The sequence below is a fragment of the Crinia signifera genome, chromosome 2 (assembly GCF_055691185.1).
Source record: "Crinia signifera chromosome 2, ASM5569118v1, whole genome shotgun sequence".
Classification (NCBI taxonomy): Eukaryota; Metazoa; Chordata; class Amphibia; order Anura; family Myobatrachidae; genus Crinia; species Crinia signifera.
In genome coordinates this window covers 328,860,063-328,882,326 of record NC_139218.1, presented here as the reverse complement: position 1 = coordinate 328,882,326, position 22,264 = coordinate 328,860,063, and the positions used below count along the sequence as shown (strand labels likewise).

General features: G+C 43.9%; 1 protein-coding gene across 1 annotated transcript in view; it reads right to left on the bottom strand.

The window, feature by feature from the left end:
- The window catches only part of MBD6 (methyl-CpG binding domain protein 6), a 48,181-nt gene that overhangs the window by 6,249 nt on the left and 19,668 nt on the right, over window positions 1-22,264 (bottom strand). Inside the window, exons 3-12 of the mRNA XM_083169386.1 lie at window positions 21,995-22,131; window positions 20,139-20,241; window positions 15,793-15,961; window positions 8,207-9,889; window positions 6,226-6,929; window positions 5,138-5,336; window positions 4,668-4,846; window positions 3,759-4,517; window positions 2,710-2,762; window positions 500-575 (exon numbers count right to left, since the gene is read on the bottom strand). Of these exons, the coding sequence (XP_083025512.1) occupies window positions 500-575; window positions 2,710-2,762; window positions 3,759-4,517; window positions 4,668-4,846; window positions 5,138-5,336; window positions 6,226-6,929; window positions 8,207-9,889; window positions 15,793-15,961; window positions 20,139-20,241; window positions 21,995-22,107 (4,038 nt within the window). The 5' untranslated portion in view covers window positions 22,108-22,131. The remainder of the gene's footprint in view (window positions 1-499; window positions 576-2,709; window positions 2,763-3,758; window positions 4,518-4,667; window positions 4,847-5,137; window positions 5,337-6,225; window positions 6,930-8,206; window positions 9,890-15,792; window positions 15,962-20,138; window positions 20,242-21,994; window positions 22,132-22,264) is intronic.

Genomic DNA, 22,264 nt, shown 5'->3' with positions numbered 1-22,264 from the left:
GCATAGCAAAATATTTTCCACAACTCTTAGGCTGGGTACACACAAGAGCGATGTTCACCCACAAAACATGCTGGCTGATAGGCCGACATATCGTAACGAGCACATATCAGATGATGCGATATCATCCGGTTGGCCATGCGGCACGGCTGACTGGAAGTTATCAAATGTAGCCGTGGTAGCGAGCAGATAGGGGCATAGATACTGGACAATCCGGCTGATATATCATTCTGATTCACCAGAAATAACACAGCACGCCAAGATAGCTAAAGTGTGTACCCAGTTTATAATGAATGAGTAGCGATAGAATCTGTATAACTTGGAGCTATTGGAGATGGCCCTTACAAACAAGATTGCAACCAACCTGCTGGTTTCTATATTGTGCCACCACAAAACATAGATGCTATGTTTAAAGACTTGTACTGTACCCTCTTTATTGGAGGGTTGCAGGCTAACAGCAGTGTTTGGTGAAATTATATATTAGTTAGAACACAAATCTTACGTTTAATCCATTGCCAGGGTCCATACTTGGCCATTTTGCGGGAACAGTTTCCAGACGAGAACTCAACCTCTGTGAACTAGAACCAAATATGTGCAATGATACATCATTAAACATTCAGGCAGTCGACATGTGCAAGTACTCTTGTGCCTTTGCAGAAATACACCATTACACCTGGAATTTTTGTGGCACGCTGGCTCTCAACATGCCAGTTGTTTCTTTGCTTTGTTTTCCATGTAGAAACAGCTTAATCACAAATGATGTGCCTCTAATCACATGCCCTAATGAGCGCAATACTGACATTACCTCACAAATCATTGCTAGCAATGACACAGCCTTCATACACACTGGCATAGCCTTCATACACACTGGCATAGCCTTCATACACACTGGCATAGCCTTCATACACACTGGCATAGCCTTCATACACACTGGCATAGCCTTCATACACACTGACATAGCCTTCATACACACTGACACAGCCTTCATACACACTGACACAGCCTTCATACACACTGACACAGCCTTCATACACACTGACACAGCCTTCATACACACTGACACAGCCTTCATACACACTGGCATAGCCTTCATACACACTGGCATAGCCTTCATACACACTGGCATAGCCTTCATACACACTGACATAGCCTTCATACACACTGACATAGCCTTCATACACACTGACATAGCCTTCATACACACTGACATAGCCTTCATACACACTGACATAGCCTTCATACACACTGACATAGCCTTCATACACACTGACATAGCCTTCATACACACTGACATAGCCTTCATACACACAGACACAGCCTTCATACACACTGACACAGCCTTCATACACACTGACACAGCCTTCATACACACTGACACAGCCTTCATACACACTGACATAGCCTTCATACACACTGGCATAGCCTTCATGCACACTGGCATAGCCTTCATGCACACTGGCATAGCCTTCATGCACACTGACATAGCCTTCATGCACACTGACATAGCCTTCATGCACACTGACATAGCCTTCATGCACACTGACATAGCCTTCATACACACTGACATAGCCTTCATACACACTGACATAGCCTTCATACACACTGACATAGCCTTCATACACACTGGCATAGCCTTCATACACACTGGCATAGCCTTCATACACACTGGCATAGCCTTCATACACACTGGCATAGCCTTCATACACACTGGCATAGCCTTCATACACACTGGCATAGCCTTCATACACACTGGCATAGCCTTCATACACACTGGCATAGCCTTCATACACACTTACATAAGCCTTCATACACACTGACATAAGCCTTCATACACACTGGCATAGCCTTCATACACACTGGCATAGCCTTCATACACACTGGCATAGCCTTCATACACACTGACATAGCCTTCATACACACTGACATAGCCTTCATACACACTGACATAGCCTTCATACACACTGACATACTTCTGTGATTCTAAAATGAGATGACTGCTAGATCTATGTATTGGTAGCTTGCAATTAAAAATAGTATCACATGTGTGAGTTTCAATTGCGGATAACATTGTTTGAACAGCAATGTAAGGGGGGTGGGGTGGCTGGTGCCAGTGGAAAGCCCTGAGGTTGGCACTCTAGTTGCCTCTGGCTAGCAGTGCTCCACTGCTGCAGTGCCAGGCGGTGAGTCCTTTGTACATTCTGCTATGCACCCATTGATGACAGTCTCACCCACCACCACAACCGGTGCAGCCTTACAACGGTATGCGTTTGGACAACGGTATGCGTTTGGACACAGAGGGTGCTGCCACCCAGTTATGGGACTGGTCTAAAGCTCATATGTATCTATCTATCTATCTATCTATATATAGTAAATATATTTCTATATCTATACAAACCTGCATGTATGAACATCCAAGTCAGGTTGTTCTCTACCATTTACCGACAACACTCTGCTTTGTGACCGCTTAGTAAATAAACCCGTAAGCGTAAGAGATTAAATAGCTTTACATCGCACTTTCTAACTTTTTCATTTTGTACAGTTTTGGGCAATGTCCTCTATAGAACCAGCACAGTACTACACACTTGTAATCCTCCTCTAATAATCTTCAATGTAGCATCAATGCTGACAATACAATTAATATTACTCATGAGTTCTCCTGATTGACTACTGTACATTGCTGAGGGCATGTGCGGAGAAAATAAATGGACTTACTTTTGTCCTCTCCTTCTTCCTCTACGGGAGCGTTTCAGCAGCTGGGGTGGCACCTGAGAAGGAGACAACAGTTAAATAGGCAGGTACAATAATAGCCTAGGCTAACATTGTATCATCCTCTGGGGATATCAGGTTGTGGGTGCGTGAAAACGTAGTGCTAGAGTATTTGTATAGTCATTAACAAGTTATTTTTGCAACAACAGAAACCACAGAGAGCTTGCAATAGGTTGGAAAGATAATCTGGGACTGTATGGGGGCATATGAACAATCTTTTTTGTCTGTTTTTCATTGTTTGGGAGCAAATGGTTAATTGTCATTTGCCCAATAAATTCCCAGTTTGTTTGTTCCAACGAGCCAACTAAATGCTAGGTTGGATAGATAGTCTAAAAGTATATGGCCAGCTTCAGGATCATATATACAATATTTGACATGGTAGTGATGAATTTCCGCTGCTGAATTGCCCTTGAGATGCAGAAATCTGATCACACTACAAACTTCAATGTTTGACCATGTTGCCGCCAGCACCGCCATCTTAGTACAACTGATATGAGGCGCAGTCTAATTTCCCTGAGGGGAGCAGTGGTCTACCTGCTCTGACCTGGCCGGAAATTAAAAGGAATTAGAGAACATTACACATGAGAGGTCTTGCTACCTCACTTATTGATACACCATTGTAAATTTAAGGGATTTTCCAATAAGAACTTGTGTTAATGTAAGTCAGGGATAGTGACCCTCCAGCTGTTGTTGAACTACACATCCCAGCATGCCCTGCAACAGTTTTAGCATGGTCAATGAGGAAACCTGTAGAAGGGCATGCTGAGATGTGTAGTTTAACAACAGCTGGAGGGCCAAAGGTTCCCCATCCCTGGTGTAAGTGCTGGCAAACCAAACAAAAAACATCACATTTACTGCAGATTCAAAAGGGGAGGAAGCTTTTTAAGTTTGAGATCAAGTAGTCCACATTTCTACCAATTAGACAATACATCATGGTATAAGAAATTAGCCAAACAGGCTATAGACAACAATACTAATAAACAAATAATACATACATCCACCTCCTGCTCCCTGGGCTGTACTCCCTCTTCCTGCCAGTGGTGAGTAAATGGAGGGATCCCCAACACTGGCTGTGTTAGTTCCTGGCTATGGCCTGCTTCTTCTCCATCATTGTGTGCAACATCTTCTCCATTATATCTCCAGTAAGAGTGCCTAGAGCTGGAGAGCCTATCACCACGCGGCCGGCGACCATAAGACCTCTCGCCTCGGGAGCGACCATTGAATCTATAGCCCCGCTCTTTGCCCTTGGAAAGCTCTACTTCGGGAAGGCTTAGTGTGTTGGAAGGATGAGAATTGCCCATCCACGGGAGAAAGTTTGGATAAGCTCCGTTGGGTACTTCAGAGGGAATCACAGAATCACTCAGCTGTCTGCACCTTTTCAGTGGAGATGCCTCTGGTTCTGTCTCAGACGAGGAGGGATCTAAGGGCTGGGGTAATGGGGGTAATGAGTCTGTTCTTGGGGGATCAGAGGGTGTATCTGGAGGGAGGTCAGTGCGGACTGGTCCCTGAAAAGGAGGGCCTTTGGGGTTGGGGCTGGTTTCAAAGGCACTTGAGGTGTTGGAGATAAAAGAACCAGGCCGCAAAGTGGGAAGAGGCAGGGTGTGAGACTTGTTAATCATATCAGCTCTCTGTGAGGGGAAACAGGAGTCAGGAGGCTGCTGAGAGATAGATGAGGCTTGTGATGTGGGTGTATCGCAACATTCTGGCTGGGACGACAGGATGACTTCTTTCTCTGATGTTGGTAAAGAGTGGTTCTGTGTGGACAAAAATATCAACAGTTAAAGGAAAGTTGGGTCGAGTTTATATGATAATAAAAGTCTCTGTAAATAGTACAGAATCATTTTAAAAGTTCTACCAACAAGGCATTTGCAGTGCGACAGAAACAAGAAGAGGAAAGGAGTCACCTGGGCATTGCTGCGTTGTCCTTGCAGCAGTGACTGTCCCTGGAAGAGTTGCATTCCCAGAGTTCCAGGAAGAGAGGGCAGAAAAGCTTGCTGGTTCTGCAACAGGGCCTGAGCCCCCAGTAGAGACTGGAGGCTCCCCATCTGAGCACTGGCATTTGCATTCAGTGCCGAGAGATCTCCTGTAAAATTGTAGTTTTTTTAATCAGTAAATGCCACAGATCTGCCTGAGAGGACCATGTTTTTATACACGTATACTCTTGCAATGTTTCATGAAAGAGAAGAAAATGTCTTGTTAATGAATTATAGATGAAACATTCTCTGAAACAAGGAGAATTATTTCCCCATTACCTCTTCAGCTTATATTTGAAGAGGTAACTATATTTATTTATAAATGGTCACAACTTATGGATCAGATGACTTGTACTGTAGGTATGACTGGACAAGAAAAAAACGCAGCTGCAATGTCTTACCTAACAATCCAGCAGTAAGAAGTGGATTTAGCAATGGGGGCATCAGTGTGTTAAGCCTTCCAGACGTAGGCGTCTGTGATGGTTGGAGGTGGAAGGGGCTGTTTGATTCGGATGGAGGGAGTTTGCACTCTGATAAGGCAGGTGAATTAGTGGTTGTGGTAATGGAGGCAGACCCGGTGCAGGAGGTATTAATGCAGCTCTACAACAGAAAGGTGAATACACTTTAACATTACATACCAATTGATCTACCTACTGTATTTGTTTGCTAAGAAACCATTCTGTACAGGAACAAACGTGCTTTTTGTACCATTACAAATACAGACTACACAGAGGGGTAGATGTATGAAGCAGTGATAAGGAAGGAGAAGTGATATAGTGCCTGGTACTTTATCTCTGGCCAATCAGCTCTTAACTGTCCCTTTGTAAACCCAGCCTGTAACCGAACAGTCAGGAGCTGATTGGCTGGTGATCACTTCTCCCTTATCACTGCTTCATTCCTAGAACCTCAATATGAATCTAAATTTTGTTTTCTAATTACAGAGCAATATTGTTTAAATGACTACATAAAAACTATTTCAGACATTAGATGTATTGGGGCAGATGTATTAAGCCTGGAGAAGAGATAAACTGGAGATAAAGTGGAGATAACTTCGAAGAGTTAACGCACCAGCCAATAAACTGTGTTTGAAATATGACAGTTGGGATCTGATTGGCTGGTGCGTTATCTCCTTCCACTTTATCTCCAGTTTATCTCTTCACCAGGCTTAATACATCTGCCCCATTAAGCCTTAACAAGAGATAAATGCAAGGGTGATAAGGAGAGATAAATGTCCAGCCAATCAGCTCCTTACTGACTTTTTTCAAACACAGCCTGTAACATGGCAGTTAGGATGTGATTGGCTGGACATTTATCTCTCTTTATCACCCTTGCATTTATCTCTTGTTAAGGCTTAATACATCTGCCCTATAATACATTATATATTACAGATTATATATTGCTTTGTGTTAGAAGGCTAAAATAACATAGCATTTCGGAAGGTTTACAAACAATGCTGTTTTATAAAAAATAACCTATAATTCACAATTACCTGTCCGGGGCAGGTAGATGAGTCTACAGCCCCCAGACTGGCAGCCAGTAGTGCTGAATTCAGAGCCATCAGGGCTGGAGAGGCGGAGACAGGAGGGAACAGCAATGGCTGGAGGGCACTCTCAGGGAAAGTCTCAGGCAGGGTAAGCGATGCCTCGTGTTTCTCAGCTGGATCAGTTTGTGTAGTGGGCAGAGAATCCAACAGAGGTGTGAGGGATGACAGAAGCGTGCCCTGTTGTTGGCCCTGTGGTGGAAGATCAAGTTGTGGGAGTCCAAGCCCCCCCAGTGATAAAAGAGGATTATGGAGAAGAGATGCCATCAGCAAGGCCTGCAGAATACTGCATTCAGGGTCACCAACAGTAGAGGGCAAGGCCAAAGGTGGGTTCTGCAGTCCCAAGAGGCCTAAATCTGCACTTCCTAACAAAGAGGAGGACAGTAAATTGAGTAAGCCTTGGTTAAGAAGCTGTTGGTGCTGGTTTAAGCTGAGAGAGAATGGCAAAGATCCCAACATCGCTAGGTTTAATAGGGCAGGGGTGGCAGCAAAAGGCAAGATGTGCTCCTGGCCCAAAAAGGAGAAGTTATCCCCAGCAGAGGGCAAAGAACATGGCAGCTCACTGTTGCCTTCTGTGATACAGCTCGGTGTTAGGCTGGGAGCAGGAGAAGATTTTGGTACAGGAGACTGGTTATGTCGGCCAGAGGAAGAAGCTAAAAAAGAAAGTGAGAAAATACATATGAACCAGGAAATAAATGCTTCAAATCACATAGATAAACTTTTTGTCCTGCAGTGAATAATTGTTCACAAATTTTCTAAATATTTTAAGGAAAAATCCAATGATGAATAAATCACAAAATTCATATTTTAATATAGAAAATCAAAATAGAACACAATGTTCAGTATTACCCCACAATCGGAATTACCGCCACATTTCACTGCATTTCATCTAAAAGGTTTTTTTCTCCCCATGATATTATAAAAATCTAAAGCTTCTGCCAAATCTTTATGACCATGCCACGATGACTCTGTCGAACAGTGAAAAACGTGGATTCTAAAGGCACTTGAGCTGTGATGTTACTGGAACTGCCTCTTTACATAAATAATAACCAATCAACAGTCAATTTCTACCTAACAACGCTGCCTGCTTAAGGCCCATACACACTAGACAATTTTGAGAAGACAGACAGGATGAGTGTATGGCTTTCCATAGTCTCCTACTATGGAAAGTCGTTCAATCCTGTGAAAATTGCTCAGTGTGTGCGCTGTAACTGGAGTCATGCTAGAGTGTGCTTTGCTACAAGTATTCCCAGTGACCAACTCCAAACTTGTGCAAATACAACAAGTACCTTTTATTCAGGTTACTCAAATACAAAGATACACATAAACAAAGACTGCTGTCTTTCGTATAAACAACCAGGGAGGTCAGACCCTGCCTCACTCCCTTTCACTTAAGAAGGAACCCTTCAGGTCCCGGCACAGTGGCACAGTCTTCCAGATCCCACTGTCCCTAGACCTATCACCTGAGCCCTAACTAATGAGGGAGACTCCGCTTTAAACCCAACAGCCAGGTGTTGTCTGATGAAGCAGCTTCTTAGGCTAAGAAGCCTATAAGACCTGGTCTGGGCCCAATGGATGGGAACCGGGTCCATCCACAATTCCCATGCTTCCACCAGCCACTATCAGTGGCACAAGCCACTATTAATTCCCTAGGGTTATTTCCAGGTGTCAAAGTACCTCTCCTACCACAATGCACTGAGCGATTTCCCGGCCAGCGATGTGCAAGCCATTGCTGGCCATACATGCTGGGCAAGAATGCCCAGTGTGTATGGACATTAAGGTAAGAAAATATGTCCTTCCTAACATGGCTACCTGCTAGGGGGGGGTGAGGGAAAGGTTAAGCACTTAAGTTATTCCATGTCTCTCATTCTGCTCCGTTACATACAGCCTCTGCTATTACTTAATGATGACTTTACTTTAAGATACTTACATGTATTTGTCCCAGATGGTAACTTCAGTGGTAAAGAAGTCCCTGAGTTCTGCTCGCTAGCAGTCTGGACTAGTTGCCCTACAAGGCCAAGTAGATGGTTACTGATATCTTGGGAAGCTGGGGATAAGCTTGGATTTTTGCTTTGGCTTGGGCACTCCTCTACTGATGAACGAGGCATTTGAAGAGAAGAGGGGTTATGACCAGAAATTGAATGTGAATGAAAAGCTTTGGATCTTCCCATGTCTTCGTCAAGTTGCCCCCCTATTCCTGTTAACTTTGAAACACAAGAATTCAATTTGGAGAGTCCACTAGGACTAGAGGGGTTATGGAGATGCCCATTAGCATCCTGTGGACTTGCATCAGGGCCCGGAGAGTTTCTTTGTCTTTTGCGCTTCACCATTACATCCCTTCTTTGGGAGTGAGTCCTGCTGGGAAGAGCCCGACCTTCCTGTGTGACAGTTGCAGATAACGTGTTGGGATTCAGCACTCGGCTGGGTAAAGTGCTAGGGGCTGCAGCTTCAGGTTTGGTTTGATTTGCCATTTGGGCCTTAGCAGCTGCTGTAAGAAGGCTGCTGGCTGGAAAGGAAGTATTACTTTGCTGGCCCAATATGCACCCAAGGGGAAAGCCCAGTAATCCTTGCGCTGTTCCCAAAGACACCGGTGGTGCTGTTTTATTGCTTTGGTGGGTTAAGGCATAGCTGGCATTTGAAGAAGATCCCAGTTGGGCCTGCCCAAAGGGAGGGAGGCCTTCAAGTATTGCTTTTGGACTGTGGGGCACAGAGCGCTTAGGGGAGCTGACAGGCCGTGGGGATCTAGAGCTTGACCTTGTATGGGCAGAAAAGTGCTCAGAGGAGGCAGATGAGTGTCGGGAACGCTGAGGGGACCGCTCCACACTGCCAGCTGGGGAAGAGATGGAGGATATTGAGGACCTAGTGGTAGATGGAGAAGTCAGCGCTCCACTACGGGTGAAAGGAGAGAAAGGTGGTGGCAAGGCAGGGGAGGAAAGGTTGCCTGGGTTGTGTTCAGGAGTAGGGTGAGGGTTCATTAAGGGAACCTGAGACTGAATTAAAGGAGGAGAGTTCAATACATGGTGCTTTGGACTAGGTGGCCTACAGCTGTTAGAATCCAATATGCCCAATGGATCTTTCTCAAGAAAGGCAAAAGGCCTTCTTGGGCCCTGAGGAGACTCATCCAGCGTCCGGGAAAAGGTGCCACCTGGCACAAAACTACAAGTATTAAGAGCTAACGGTTTGGGGGACAGGCCTGAAAGTTCTTGACTGCATGAAGGGTAGGAAGGCCGGTTTTGGGAAGACTTAACTTGTGTAAAAGAACTGGGACACAGCTCATGGGATATGGCTTGTGGAGTCCTTGAAAACACCTCATAGCTGCCATTTGATGGCACCGGCGGACAGTTCCTTAAGGCATAGGACTCATTAAGAGGTGCCCCATGCTGCCTGGACAAGGCAGGCCGTTGGCTGGATCGTAAGCCAGAGTACCTTTCTCCAGGACTAGGAGTGAAGGCATCCGATTTGTGATCCAGGGGTTTCTCTGAGTGGTGAGCAGGCATGTTGTGGGCCTTCTCCATAATAAGTTTGGTGAAGATATCAGGATCCAGAGAACAAGGGTGTTGCCCAATCTTTGGGCTGGTGGATGGTGCATGAAAGTTTTGACTAGAGCCACATCCTATAAAAAAGGAAAACAAAAAAATCAAACCAAATTGTAAACATTAAATGTATGGAAATATACACCTCTATCACATACATGTATCTTGTTTTTTCCCCTTCATCTTACTGCCTTACCTCCTGCCACAACCACAAAATTATTGGATAAAAAGGATACAAAGCAAACAAAGGCCCTTATTCTGATCGGTGCGGCCGGAGCCGATTATGCGGCCAGGACCGTGCGTGCGAAACCCCGCCTTCCATACGGATCGCCAACTCCGTCCGTATGCGGTAAGAAGCTGTCAGAACGGACCGCACGTGTATTTTTCACGGAATACGGCTCCTCCATCTAAGGGAACCTCCCCCATCATTCGATGGTCGCAGACCATCGAATGCAGAACCGAGTGCTCCACCAGCACCCACAACCTCAGACCACACAGACATTTTTCCGTGCAAAAGCAGAGATCTGGGCGGGCAGCTGACATCCGGCGATGTCATATGTCCGCCCCCTACACGTGCGTCACGGCCGCATTACCATACGTAAGCCCAGCGTTTTCATGGGAACTCCCATGAAACGCGGGGCGTATGCATATGGTAATGAGCCCAAATAGCCCTTCACGCCCCTCTCCACCCCCTGTTCGGAGTGTTCACATATCATGCGGAATTTGGCCGTACGCCCCGCTCGCACATGTGCAGAGATGCCTCTGCACATGCGCAGACACAAAACATCGGCGGGCCGAACGCACGCGGATATATCCGCACCGATCAGAATAAGGGCCATTATCCTCTATAATAAAAAGCTAATGCTGCTCATCACCTGTATAGGGGGAATTCAAGTGTTTTACGCATTGGTGACCACTAGATGGCACCCAATGGAGCAATTCCAATGTTGCTATGCTCCGTTGCGCACAGCTGCAGTCGCTGACATTACTGTTCAGTTGTTGGGCTGGTAACTAGTTCAATATAACATAGAATACTGCAAAAGCATGGTCATCCCTTGGAACTTGGAGCAACCGCTGTACATATGATGAAGTAGAACTGAATTACAGCCACACTGATTGCATCAGGCCATTCCCATAAACTTAGTTGTGATGTGAAAAGTGCCCATATAAAATACAAGGTCCAGCTAAGCTAATTGTAACACCGAATAAGCTGCAGTCACTGACCGTAATGGAAAATGGGTGTTTATGGTAGTGCCTAAGGGTATGGATAATTAGGTCACCAGCATTAGGGTCGACAAGCATTTAGGTCGACATGAGTTAAGGTCGACTTGGGTAAGTTCAACATTGAAAAAGTTGACATGTTTTTTTTTTTTTTAAACACTAAAACGTAACACTGCGTCCACTCATAATGCTTCAGACGCGGTGCCTCGCTACATTGTCTTTTAATATTAACCATACTATACTATATTATATTCTACCCTTCCTTATATGTTATTGTCCAACACAGGTGGAAATTGTGCAAAAGCAGAAAGCCCTAAACAGATCATCCATGATTGAACTGCATATTGGGGATTGATCACATCATTCAGGGTCGTAGGATTTGGATTTACAATTTTTTATCTTGATATTATATTGTTTAGCATTAGTGTTACAAGGCGCCCACCAAAAGGGACAGCTAACTGTTTCTTGTTCTATTTGTCTATTCTAAGCGGTAGGGGTCACCTCATAGATTACCCTTTTTGACAGTCGGCCTAAAGGTGCCCATACACAGTACAATTATGGTATACAATATCGCATCTCTTTGCACCCAACAATTGTACCGTGTATGGGCACCTTAAGAATTGGTGTACCTGGGTCCTCCAGTGAAATACAACACTTATATACCACAATACAATTATTGCAGTTAATAAGACGTGTGTATGGAGAATGATCGTCATAGATACAATAGATGGAGACATGAAACCTATTTTTATATGAACCAAGACAGTAGGAATTAACTATGAGTTTGCTGTAGTGGTCAGTGTTTTCTAACCAAGGTCCTCACAAGGAAATGCCTGCAACAGTGCTGTGACAGGCAGTGGTTAAAGTGAGGGGGAACGGGGTGGAACGGAGTTCCATCACCTCTAATGGTGAGGCATAGGTGCCGATTCTGTGGGTGCTTGAGGGCCCGAGCACCCACGTAAATTGATGAGCACCCACCCGCTCAGCAGCGGCCCACCCGCCAGTGTCTCACTGCACTCCCACTCCCTCGTCGCTGGCACAGGTACTGTGGGGGCATTTATGTACCTGCACTGTGGGAGCATTTATGTATTTGGCACTGTGGGGGCATTTATGTATTTGGCACTGTTGCCATAATTTGAATATTGGAGACAACTGTGCTGCATAATATAAATCAGTATTATTTTGTGGCCACACCCCTTTCCCATGATGCCACTCCCCTATATTTTTGGCTTGAGAATCCAACAGCAAAAACATAAAGACACCTATGTGGTGAGGTGGAACATTTTAACCTCCACATTGGCCCTGCACAGTCATTCTCACAGTCATTCTCACAGAATAGCATTCTAGTTTGCAGGGGGATGCCAAAAATCCTACCACTGGCCCCGTCTCTGCCTAATGGGGAGATAATTAGGTGGCATAGAGAAATGAGTTCTCCCACCTATGCCTGACCACTTTAAGCCCTGGTGGCAGGTAATGTTTCATTATTTTGAAATGTACTGGTCATTTGTGTAACATAATATTTGAAACAATTCAGTCATAGTTATTTAGCATTTAAGTAAAAGTACACCTCTGAAATAATCTGGTAACAAAAGGCTACACTTTAGCTTTGCCAGCTTTGCAAAGGGTGACATATGGTGTTTGTAGATTTTATTTTGCCACCTACCCCTCTCCCCAGCTGGGACGTGAGTCTGCACTAAGTAGAGGGGGCACATAAGATAGAGAAAGTGCAGAACAACAAAACACTAACGTTTTGCTGAAAGAGTATGGAGAAAAGATAAAACTCATTTTCCAGAAGTCTAAGGAAGAGCATACACAGGATCATTAGCATGGATAGAATCTAAAGACATAGTCATGCTTGTTTCAGCACACGTAACTGATCCCCAGCACTGCATCTGCTGCATACAATAGTAAGCTAGGTCAGGATTTGTGAGTGACTCAGCTCGGTGACCTGAAGGATGGAAGTGTAAATCCCATAAAGCATAATCTGTCTGCTACTTGCCGACAGAGTCTGTAAACAGGTGTTCTGACCACAATTCTGATACCTTAGGCCTTCTTCAAAGACAAGTAAGAGGAGTAAAATATACTATTCACTTGTGAAATATAAACCATGCTGAAGCGCAATCGGTGTGAAAACATTTCATGAAGGGAAAATACTGGCTGCATCTGCATGTAGGGAACAAAGACTAAGGAACTTTGTTTTTACACAGAATATAGAACAAAGCCAGTGCACACATGTTCCCAAATTCAAGGCATTCTGCACATTTTAGATCTGCCCTAGGTGCAGTGTAAAATGGCTTAATTTTGCTCTTATTCTTATATTTATTTATAGTTTCTTATATAGCGCAGCAGCTCTGTGACTCCTACATCATGCCGCACGTCTGACGGCTTGCACTACTACTGCATGGAGTAGCAGCCAATCAGGGCGTGCATCCAGATGGAGTTGTGGAACTTGTGTGACGTCACTCTCCCTTCAATCAGCTCACGTAGCCGGAGCTGCGGGGTTGGTGCTGGGAAATGCTGGGACTGGGACGTCACGCAGCTGGCGATCCGCGCTGGTAGTAGCGGATGGGAGCAATGGAAGTATGTGATTGGTCGCTACTACTGCTAGATTCCATGTGGTAACCGTGTGTGCGAGGCGGCTGACTGGAATAGGTTAGTAGTGTCAAGCTCGGGCTGGCCGCTGTACATGGGGATCTGTTACTGAGGGTGACATTTACACACCAGGCCTTGCTCTCCTCCTAACTTGACTTCAAGGCCAAACAGTGTTCAGGTCGACTGAGCCACATAAGACGTGTTAGGATAGCTATGTGACCATTTCCATCTTTCTCAAAATCCAAGCAGCTCATATTAGCCCAATAAGTCATTTTCAGGTCCCCAATCTCCCCTATCAGGAAGGAAGATCTTTCCTGAGAACTTTCTCAAGTATTATCCAGGTAACTCCTCCCAAAATAATTTTTCAAAAAATTGTACATTTGAATATCTACTTGTCATTATTCTGACTATGTTTCTGCTTTCAGAGCTAGTTATTACTTACATTATTACAAAAAACAGTAATAATTGAATGCAGTGACAATAATTTATGATAATAAAGAGTGGACACATAGTCCTACAGATACAACCGGCCCTTTGAGGGTGACCAAACTGCTGATGCGGCCCCCAAAGAATTTGAGTTTGACACCATTCTAGAGTCTAGAATATGTAAATGTAGGATTAAATCATAATAGCTGAAGACATGGTATCATACTATCATTAGTATAGGTAATAGCCAGAATAGGAACAGCTGATACTATATATAGCAGTTTCATGATGAACTAAGATATTTGTACAAAAGGTCAAGAGACAGCTATGGATGTGCAAATCTCCAGTGTTAAAGCTACAGAGGTGACAGATATATAGGGTTATAGTTATGTGGGTGAGAGGTATATAGGGTTATATCTACAACAGGGAGGGGTATATAGGTTTGGAGGCAAGGGGTTACAGGCTGTGGCAGTCAGCCTGCAGAGGCACAGATGATGACATATGACTAGTATGGCTGGCCCCATCCTATAGTTAGGGAAGGACCAGCGATATCCATTACTTCATCCCACATCACTGTAATGGATCCGGCAACGGGTATGCTTTCTGTGACCTATGTGAGAGGAGGACAGTGGCTGCGTTAGCACAATGCACCCATAGTGCACTACATCCTGCACCCATACAGCACTACTCCTGTCCCCAGTCACTCCCTCCTCTCACCATTTGTGCTGGTCAGCTGGGAGGCCGGGTGCTATCTTGTTGCTTTGTGCGACTCTCACGCTAATGCTGCGTCACTCACTGCAAACCAATTCCACCACTACTATTAACAGCGGGGAGCAGCACATACAGCCGGGTGATCCCGGGTGGATACGGACGCTACACACACAGGACAAATTTGCTGAGTGTTGTGCACCTTGGTTATGACCCTGCTCACAAGTACAAATGCATATTCCAGCTGCATCAAACACCAAGCAAACCAACACTTGAATATTAAAATGGTTATGAAAGGTTTCCACTTATTTTCTATGTTTGAGAAAGGGAAGCGGTCTGATAATATTTAAATATGTTAATCATTCATCCTTCTCACAAATATTAAACCCCAGTAATCTATAAAATCTATATGATAATTTGCTATGGTCTGCCACATTTCATGCATGCACAAAGGGAGTGCCACCAGCCCTGACTGGTAATGCTTAGTGCTAGTTGTGGCAATATATGGGGAAACAGCACTAGAAAGATCTAACGGATCTGTTTGGAAATTGATGGCTCATTCAACTTAGAAGGTCAAAAGTTGTCGATCTGTGGCACTAAGTGGAGAATAAGGGGAAAATGCAGTAAGCCTTGGAAGGAGGGAACCTACCTACCAACCAATCAACTCCAAACTACAGTGTTACATGCTATATTTGAAAAATTGCCATTTGAAGCTTACTGGCTGGCAGTTCATGTCTTGCCAAGGCTTAGTACATATGCCACTAAGTCACAGCGGGACCATAATGCTGGAGGCATGGCGGCATGCTGTCCATCACTGTCCTGTAGCAACTTGTTCTAATGTAATTTGCTATCGTCATCATCCATACATCGACAGGGGGTATTATCTTGAACAGTGCCGTATAACATCAGTGACGCATGTGGTCATGCAATTTCTTGTCTTAGCAGATATTGTACCAAATGAAGAAAACTATAATGCGAACACATTGCAAAAAAGTAACAATGAGAGGATGGACAGAAAGACTTAATCCATATTCACCAGCAGCTTGACTTTGTAGTGCAAGGGGATTACTCTCAATGCTCTTGTACAGAGTAGCAAGGGCCACAATTTTCCTACGATGATTGCAGAGTTTGGTCATGTCCTCTTCAGCTTTCACATCTTCTGCGCTACGTCGTTTCACCACTGCTCTTGGGTCAAAGTTAAAAACCTGTAGAAACATATATTTTGTTAATTATTTTTAAAGATCTAAGAGACTATAAATGCATGAAAAGTAGGCATATCTAATTGTAATTTTTCCTACTGAGTTCCAATTAGTAAACTCATAGATATTCAAGGTGTATGCATCACAATTCTGAGTTTACCAGCTAAATGTCTTTCTAGGATTCCATCTATGGTACACTTCTTACCATGGGGTTAGGGGTGTTGTACGGGACTCCGACAGTCGGGATCCCGACGCCGGGATCCCGACTGGCCAGAGTCAGACAGCATGGCGAGTGCAAAAGAGCCCCTTGCGGGCACGGTGGCTCGATATGCGAGCCACCTATTCTATTCTCCCTCTATGGGGGTCGTGGACCCCAACGATGGAAAATAGCGGGTGGCCGTTGAGCACCCGGCTGTCTGCGTTTTGACAGTCGGGATCCCGGCGTCGGGTAGACTGTCGGGATCCCGTCCGGCACCCGGGGTTAGTGAGAGATAGAGCTAACTTTTTAGAAGTATGAAAGCTCTTCCCCCTTCAACCCCTCCTCAGTTCAAACTTTTAATTAATCAAGGAATGACCAGATAGGACAGACTAGATAGGCCAAGTGGTTCTCATCTACCGTCAAATTCTATGTTTCTATGTTAAGAATAGTATCCAGCGCAGTATTTTCTTTTGTTGTTTTGTCCAGTTATCTATTATGTGGTAAAGTACCCACATCTATACTGCAGCTTGCACTTGAGTTTCCATATCACCATTTACATATTTAAGATACTCCTCTAATAAGTTGGACCCTTCTCCACTTTGTGCCCCCAAGAGCATAGCCATACCCAAACCCTTTTAATTCCAAACTCAACACTCAGTAACTCTGTTCTGTGAGCTGGTGTGTGAGCTGTTGTTGCCACTTACATTAACAGTCCTTACGGTTGACCTAGACAGAAATTTTGTGAACTGACTTTGTGAGCAGACAGGTGGCATAATATGGCAATGGCAATCACATCTGCACAAACAATTCTGAATTAATAGTTGATGGTGATTGCATGTCTGTATTACTTATGTATGTTAGCAATGAGTGTGATGAAAATAGCTCAACACACTAATCAGAATGTGTACAGACAGCCTTTCAGTCATGTAGTGTATATTTAAAATACATCTAAAGAACACAGTGCAGAAGGCGAAATCCCATTTTGCAAATATCGATAATCCCCTCCAAATAAAGTGTAATGCATAATCAATCACATTTTACCATGAACATAAAGAGCTTCCTATGTAACTACAAAGCAGTGAAAACGAAATCACCACACTAATACTTCTATGTCACTATTTTTTTATTTGGGCAGTAAGGATGGTGCAATGGTTAGCATTACTGCCTCACAGCACTGAGGTCATGGGTTCAATTCCCACCATGGCTCTAACTGTGTGGAGTTTGTATATTCTCCCTGTGATTGCGTGGGTTTCCTCCGGGTACTCCGGTTTCCTCCCACAATCCAAAAATATACTGGTAGGCTAATTGGCTCCAAACAAATTAACTCTAGAATGTCAGTGTGTGTGGTTACATGTGATAGGGACTATAGATTGTTAGCTCCAATGGGGCAGGGACTGATGTGAATGTTCAAATATTCTCTGTAAAGCGCTGCGGAATATGTGTGCGCTATATAAGAAACTGTTAATAAACAAATTATTATTATTTATTACTAACAGTTTCTTATATAGCGCACACATATTCCACATCAGTCCCTGTCCCAGTGGAGCTTACAATCTATATCCCTTAGCACATGTACACGCACCTGTATATTTTTGGATTGTGGGAGGAAACCAGAGTACCCAGAGTAAACCCACGCAAGCATGGGGAGAATATACAAACTCCGTACAGTTTGGGTCCTGGTGGGGATTGAACCCATGACCTCAGCGCTGTGAGGCAGTAATGCTAACCATTACACCATCCATGCTGCCACTAACATGGCTAATTTTACTCAGTGACTTCACTTCATGATATGAGCGGATAGTAGAGCATACTACACGATATGAGCAGATAGTAGAGCATACTACACGATATAAGCGGATAGTAGAGCATACTACACGATATGAGCTGATAGTAGAGCATACTACATGATATAAGCGGATCATAGAGCTTACTTCATGATATGAGCGGATAGTAGAGCATACTACATGATATGAGCGGATGGTAGAGCATACTACATGATATGAGCGGATAGTAGAGCTTACTACATGATATAAGCAGATAGTAGAGCTTACTACATGATATGAGCGGATGGTAGAGCATACATGGCGGATGGTAGAGCATACTACATGATATGAGCGGATAGTAGAGCATACTACATGATATGAGCGGATAGTAGAGCATACTACATGATAGGAGCGGATGGTAGAGCATACTACATGATATGAGCGGATAGTAGAGCATACTACAAGATATGAGCGGATAGTAGAGCATACTACATGATATGAGCGGATGGTAGAGCATACTACATGATATGAGCGGATGGTAGAGCATACTATGTGATATAAGCGGATGGTAGAGCATACTACGTGATATAAGCGGATGGTAGAGCATACTACGTGATATGAGCGGATGGTAGCTACGTGATATGAGCGGATGGTAGAGCATACTACGTGATATGAGCGGATGGTAAAGCATACTACATGATATGAGCGGATAGTAGAGCTTACTACATGATATGAGCAGATAGTAGAGCTTACTACATGATATGAGCGGATGGTAGAGCATACTACATGATATGAGCGGATGGTAGAGCATACTACATGATATGAGCGGATGGTAGAGCATACTACATGATAGGAGCGGATGGTAGAGCATACTACATGATAGGAGCGGATGGTAGAGCATACACTACATGATATAAGCGGATGGTAGAGCTTACTACATGATATGAGCGGATAGTAGAGCTTACTACATGATATAAGCAGATAGTAGAGCTTACTACATGATATGAGCGGATGGTAGAGCATACTACATGATATGAGCGGATGGTAGAGCATACTACATGATATGAGCGGATGGTAGAGCATACTACATGATATGAGCGGATGGTAGAGCATACTACATGATAGGAGCGGATAGTAGAGCTTACTACATGATATGAGCGGATGGTAGAGCATACTACATGATATGAGCAGATGGTAGAGCATACTACATGATATGAGCAGATGGTAGAGCATACTACATGATATGAGCGGATGGTAGAGCATACTACATGATATGAGCGGATGGTAGAGCATACTACATGATATGAGCGGATGGTAGAGCATACTACATGATAGGAGCGGATGGTAGAGCATACACTACATGATATGAGCGGATAGTAGAGCATACTACATGATATAAGCGGATAGTAGAGCATACTACATGATATGAGCGGATGGTAGAGCATACTACATGATATGAGCAGATAGTAGAGCATACTACATGATATGAGCAGATAGTAGAGCATACTACATGATATGAGCAGATAGTAGAGCATACTACATGATATAAGCGGATAGTAGAGCATACTACATGATATGAGCGGATGGTAGAGCATACTACATGATATGAGCGGATGGTAGAGCATACTACATGATATGAGCGGATGGTAGAGCATACTACATGATATGAGCGGATAGTAGAGCATACTACATGATATGAGCGGATAGTAAAGCATACTACATGATATGAGCGGATAGTAGAGCATACTACATGATATGAGCAGATAGTAGAGCATACTACATGATATGAGCAGATGGTAGAGCATACTACATGATATGAGCAGATAGTAGAGCATACTACATGATATGAACGGATAGTAGAGCTTACTACATATTACATTAAATAAAACCAAAAACAGTGGCAAAACAAGGACAGGCTATCACAGAGCATCACACATTCCATATTATAATGAGCATCCAGGGAGATTTCTAGTAGCCCTCTAAGCATCAACAGGGCCACATATTATCTTAATAGCAAGTCAAATGAATACATCAAACAGGATGCCTATCTGTGATAACTTGAATTTAAAGGACCCTTGCTGGTGCCTTGGCAGGCTGATTTTGGTGATCAATTTCCCCAAACATACAGGGAACAAGTTTTTCAAAACAATGACATTCAAACCCCATAGATGATTTTGTAAAACACATATCCCTAGAACTCAAAGATCTAGTGTACACTCACCTTATAGATGTTAAGTGGACACTCCAGCCCACACTTGCAGGTTCCATCAGTCACTAAGTAGGCTCGTAACTGATCCATAGAGGTAAGAATTGTACCACTTGGACTGAAAGACAGACAGATACAGACATTACCAAACCAGTAACATTCTAATATAGGATTGCATTGTATTATTAACGTTTGCAAACTGACATATACTAAACATTTTGTGACTAGTAAAGGATTAAAGTCCAGCAGTAAACTCCATCAAGAAAGTGGTGTATAAACAATTTATCTAAAGCATTAAAGATCAGAAGCAGTGCTGTAAGGACTAGTGGGACAAAATGACTCAATATAATGTCCGAACCATATGCTTCCAACTGGTTAGAAACATTTTACCCTGTTGCGCATCGGACCTGAGTCAAAGGTCAGATCTGCATGCTGGTTCAACCTCCGACTCGGACCCTCCTCCCGGCACCGGGAAACAGGGGTTGCATGCGATACATCATATGCAGAAGCATTGCATGCGATCCCGCTGCCCGGGAAGGTCCAGGCAGCTCGCGGGGGATCAGATGGCCATACCATGCTGTGATACATCGCAATAGTGCATGGCCACCTTAGGTGTAAATTTTCAAACATATAACAGTTAGGAGCTGGAACACCACATATCATTTGTAATAAGTGATAACAAGAATATCATTCATTGCTAAATGTAAGTGTTTGATCATTAAGTCATCTGGAGCGAGGTTTTGCACCATGGTATATCTTTTTGTGTTTTTTTCAATACCATGGCATTATGAGTGAGGGAGAGCATTCCATACACCATCCTAAACTGTGTGCCTAGCCATCCTGGGGTGCCGCAGAGCTTTTGCAGGGGTGCCTTGGATTAGTGGTCCGAGTGACAGGCAAAACCAGTGCTAGTAGCTGCCTCATAAAACGTGTACAATCAGAAGCACAACTGTGCACCACCACATAAATGAACTTAAGGATGACATGTAGGCACAATTTACTTAATTTAAAGGTTTTTTTTTATTAATCAATACGCGTTTATCATGGGGGTGGTGTGAAAAAAATACTGATATTTTATGGTTGCTGTGATTATAGAAAGTTTGGGAAGCACTGCCATATGCCGTTATTAAAGGATTAGGACAGGGGTGGGGAACCTCAGGCCCGGGGGCCGCATAGCCATGAGTGGCCCGACCAACTGCCCGGTGGCTTTGCCGGGAGTCAAGTACAGGTGAAGTCTCCCAAGAGGTCGGTAGTTCTTGTGACATTCCTCTTAATCAACCGCAGCCGGAGACTGACAATCCTATTCAGCGGCAGCCGCCAGAGCGTGGGACGGCTGCAGCAGGACAATTTGTGAGAGAAATTTTTACATATGGCCCCCGAAGGATTTTTTCCCCATACAAACGGTCCTTGGCACAAAAAAGTTCCCCACCCCTGGATTAAGAGGAGGAAAGAGTTGGCAGCATTTGCTTTGGAAGTATTTATGCAGTGCTTTGTATCAGTCCATAATCTAGTAAGAAGCCACAGGTTAGGGGGCAAATACCCCTATTTTGGATTGTGAGGCATCACCATCTTTTCAATGTGCCCACTTAGGGTTTCATAATGCTCCTAATTTACAGTACAATGACATCATGTGTCTGTTATTTCTTTAATCTGCAAGGATACATGTGATTAGGGAAAGCCCCATTGTGGGACAATACCTTCATTCACAAACTATACTCATTTTAAATCTAATTAAAAGACACTGCAAGTCATTGCTTATGACTGTTCATTTAACATTTTAGCTTATAATACGCACCCACTACATAGGCAAAGTAATGATATTTTTACAGACTTGTATCTTGACCGATAAATAACAGTTTTGATAAACTCACCTGATGTACACCACAGTGCCCGGCTCCACCCGCCTCTGCCAGCCAATTGGCACTTGGACCACTGGCAACCCTCCATAGTTATCTCCTCCTCCACTTTCACTGCCGCCATTCATTTTGTTCTCTCTTCTCTCTTGTACCTAACAGGAAAAGACATAGCATAAGGAGGACATTCTGGGATTGACTACAGGGAGGGGCATCCAATCACCCATGGGTGGGTATATAATTATCCCCAATAAACTGGGGTGAGCCACGTCTTATCTGGGATTTTTT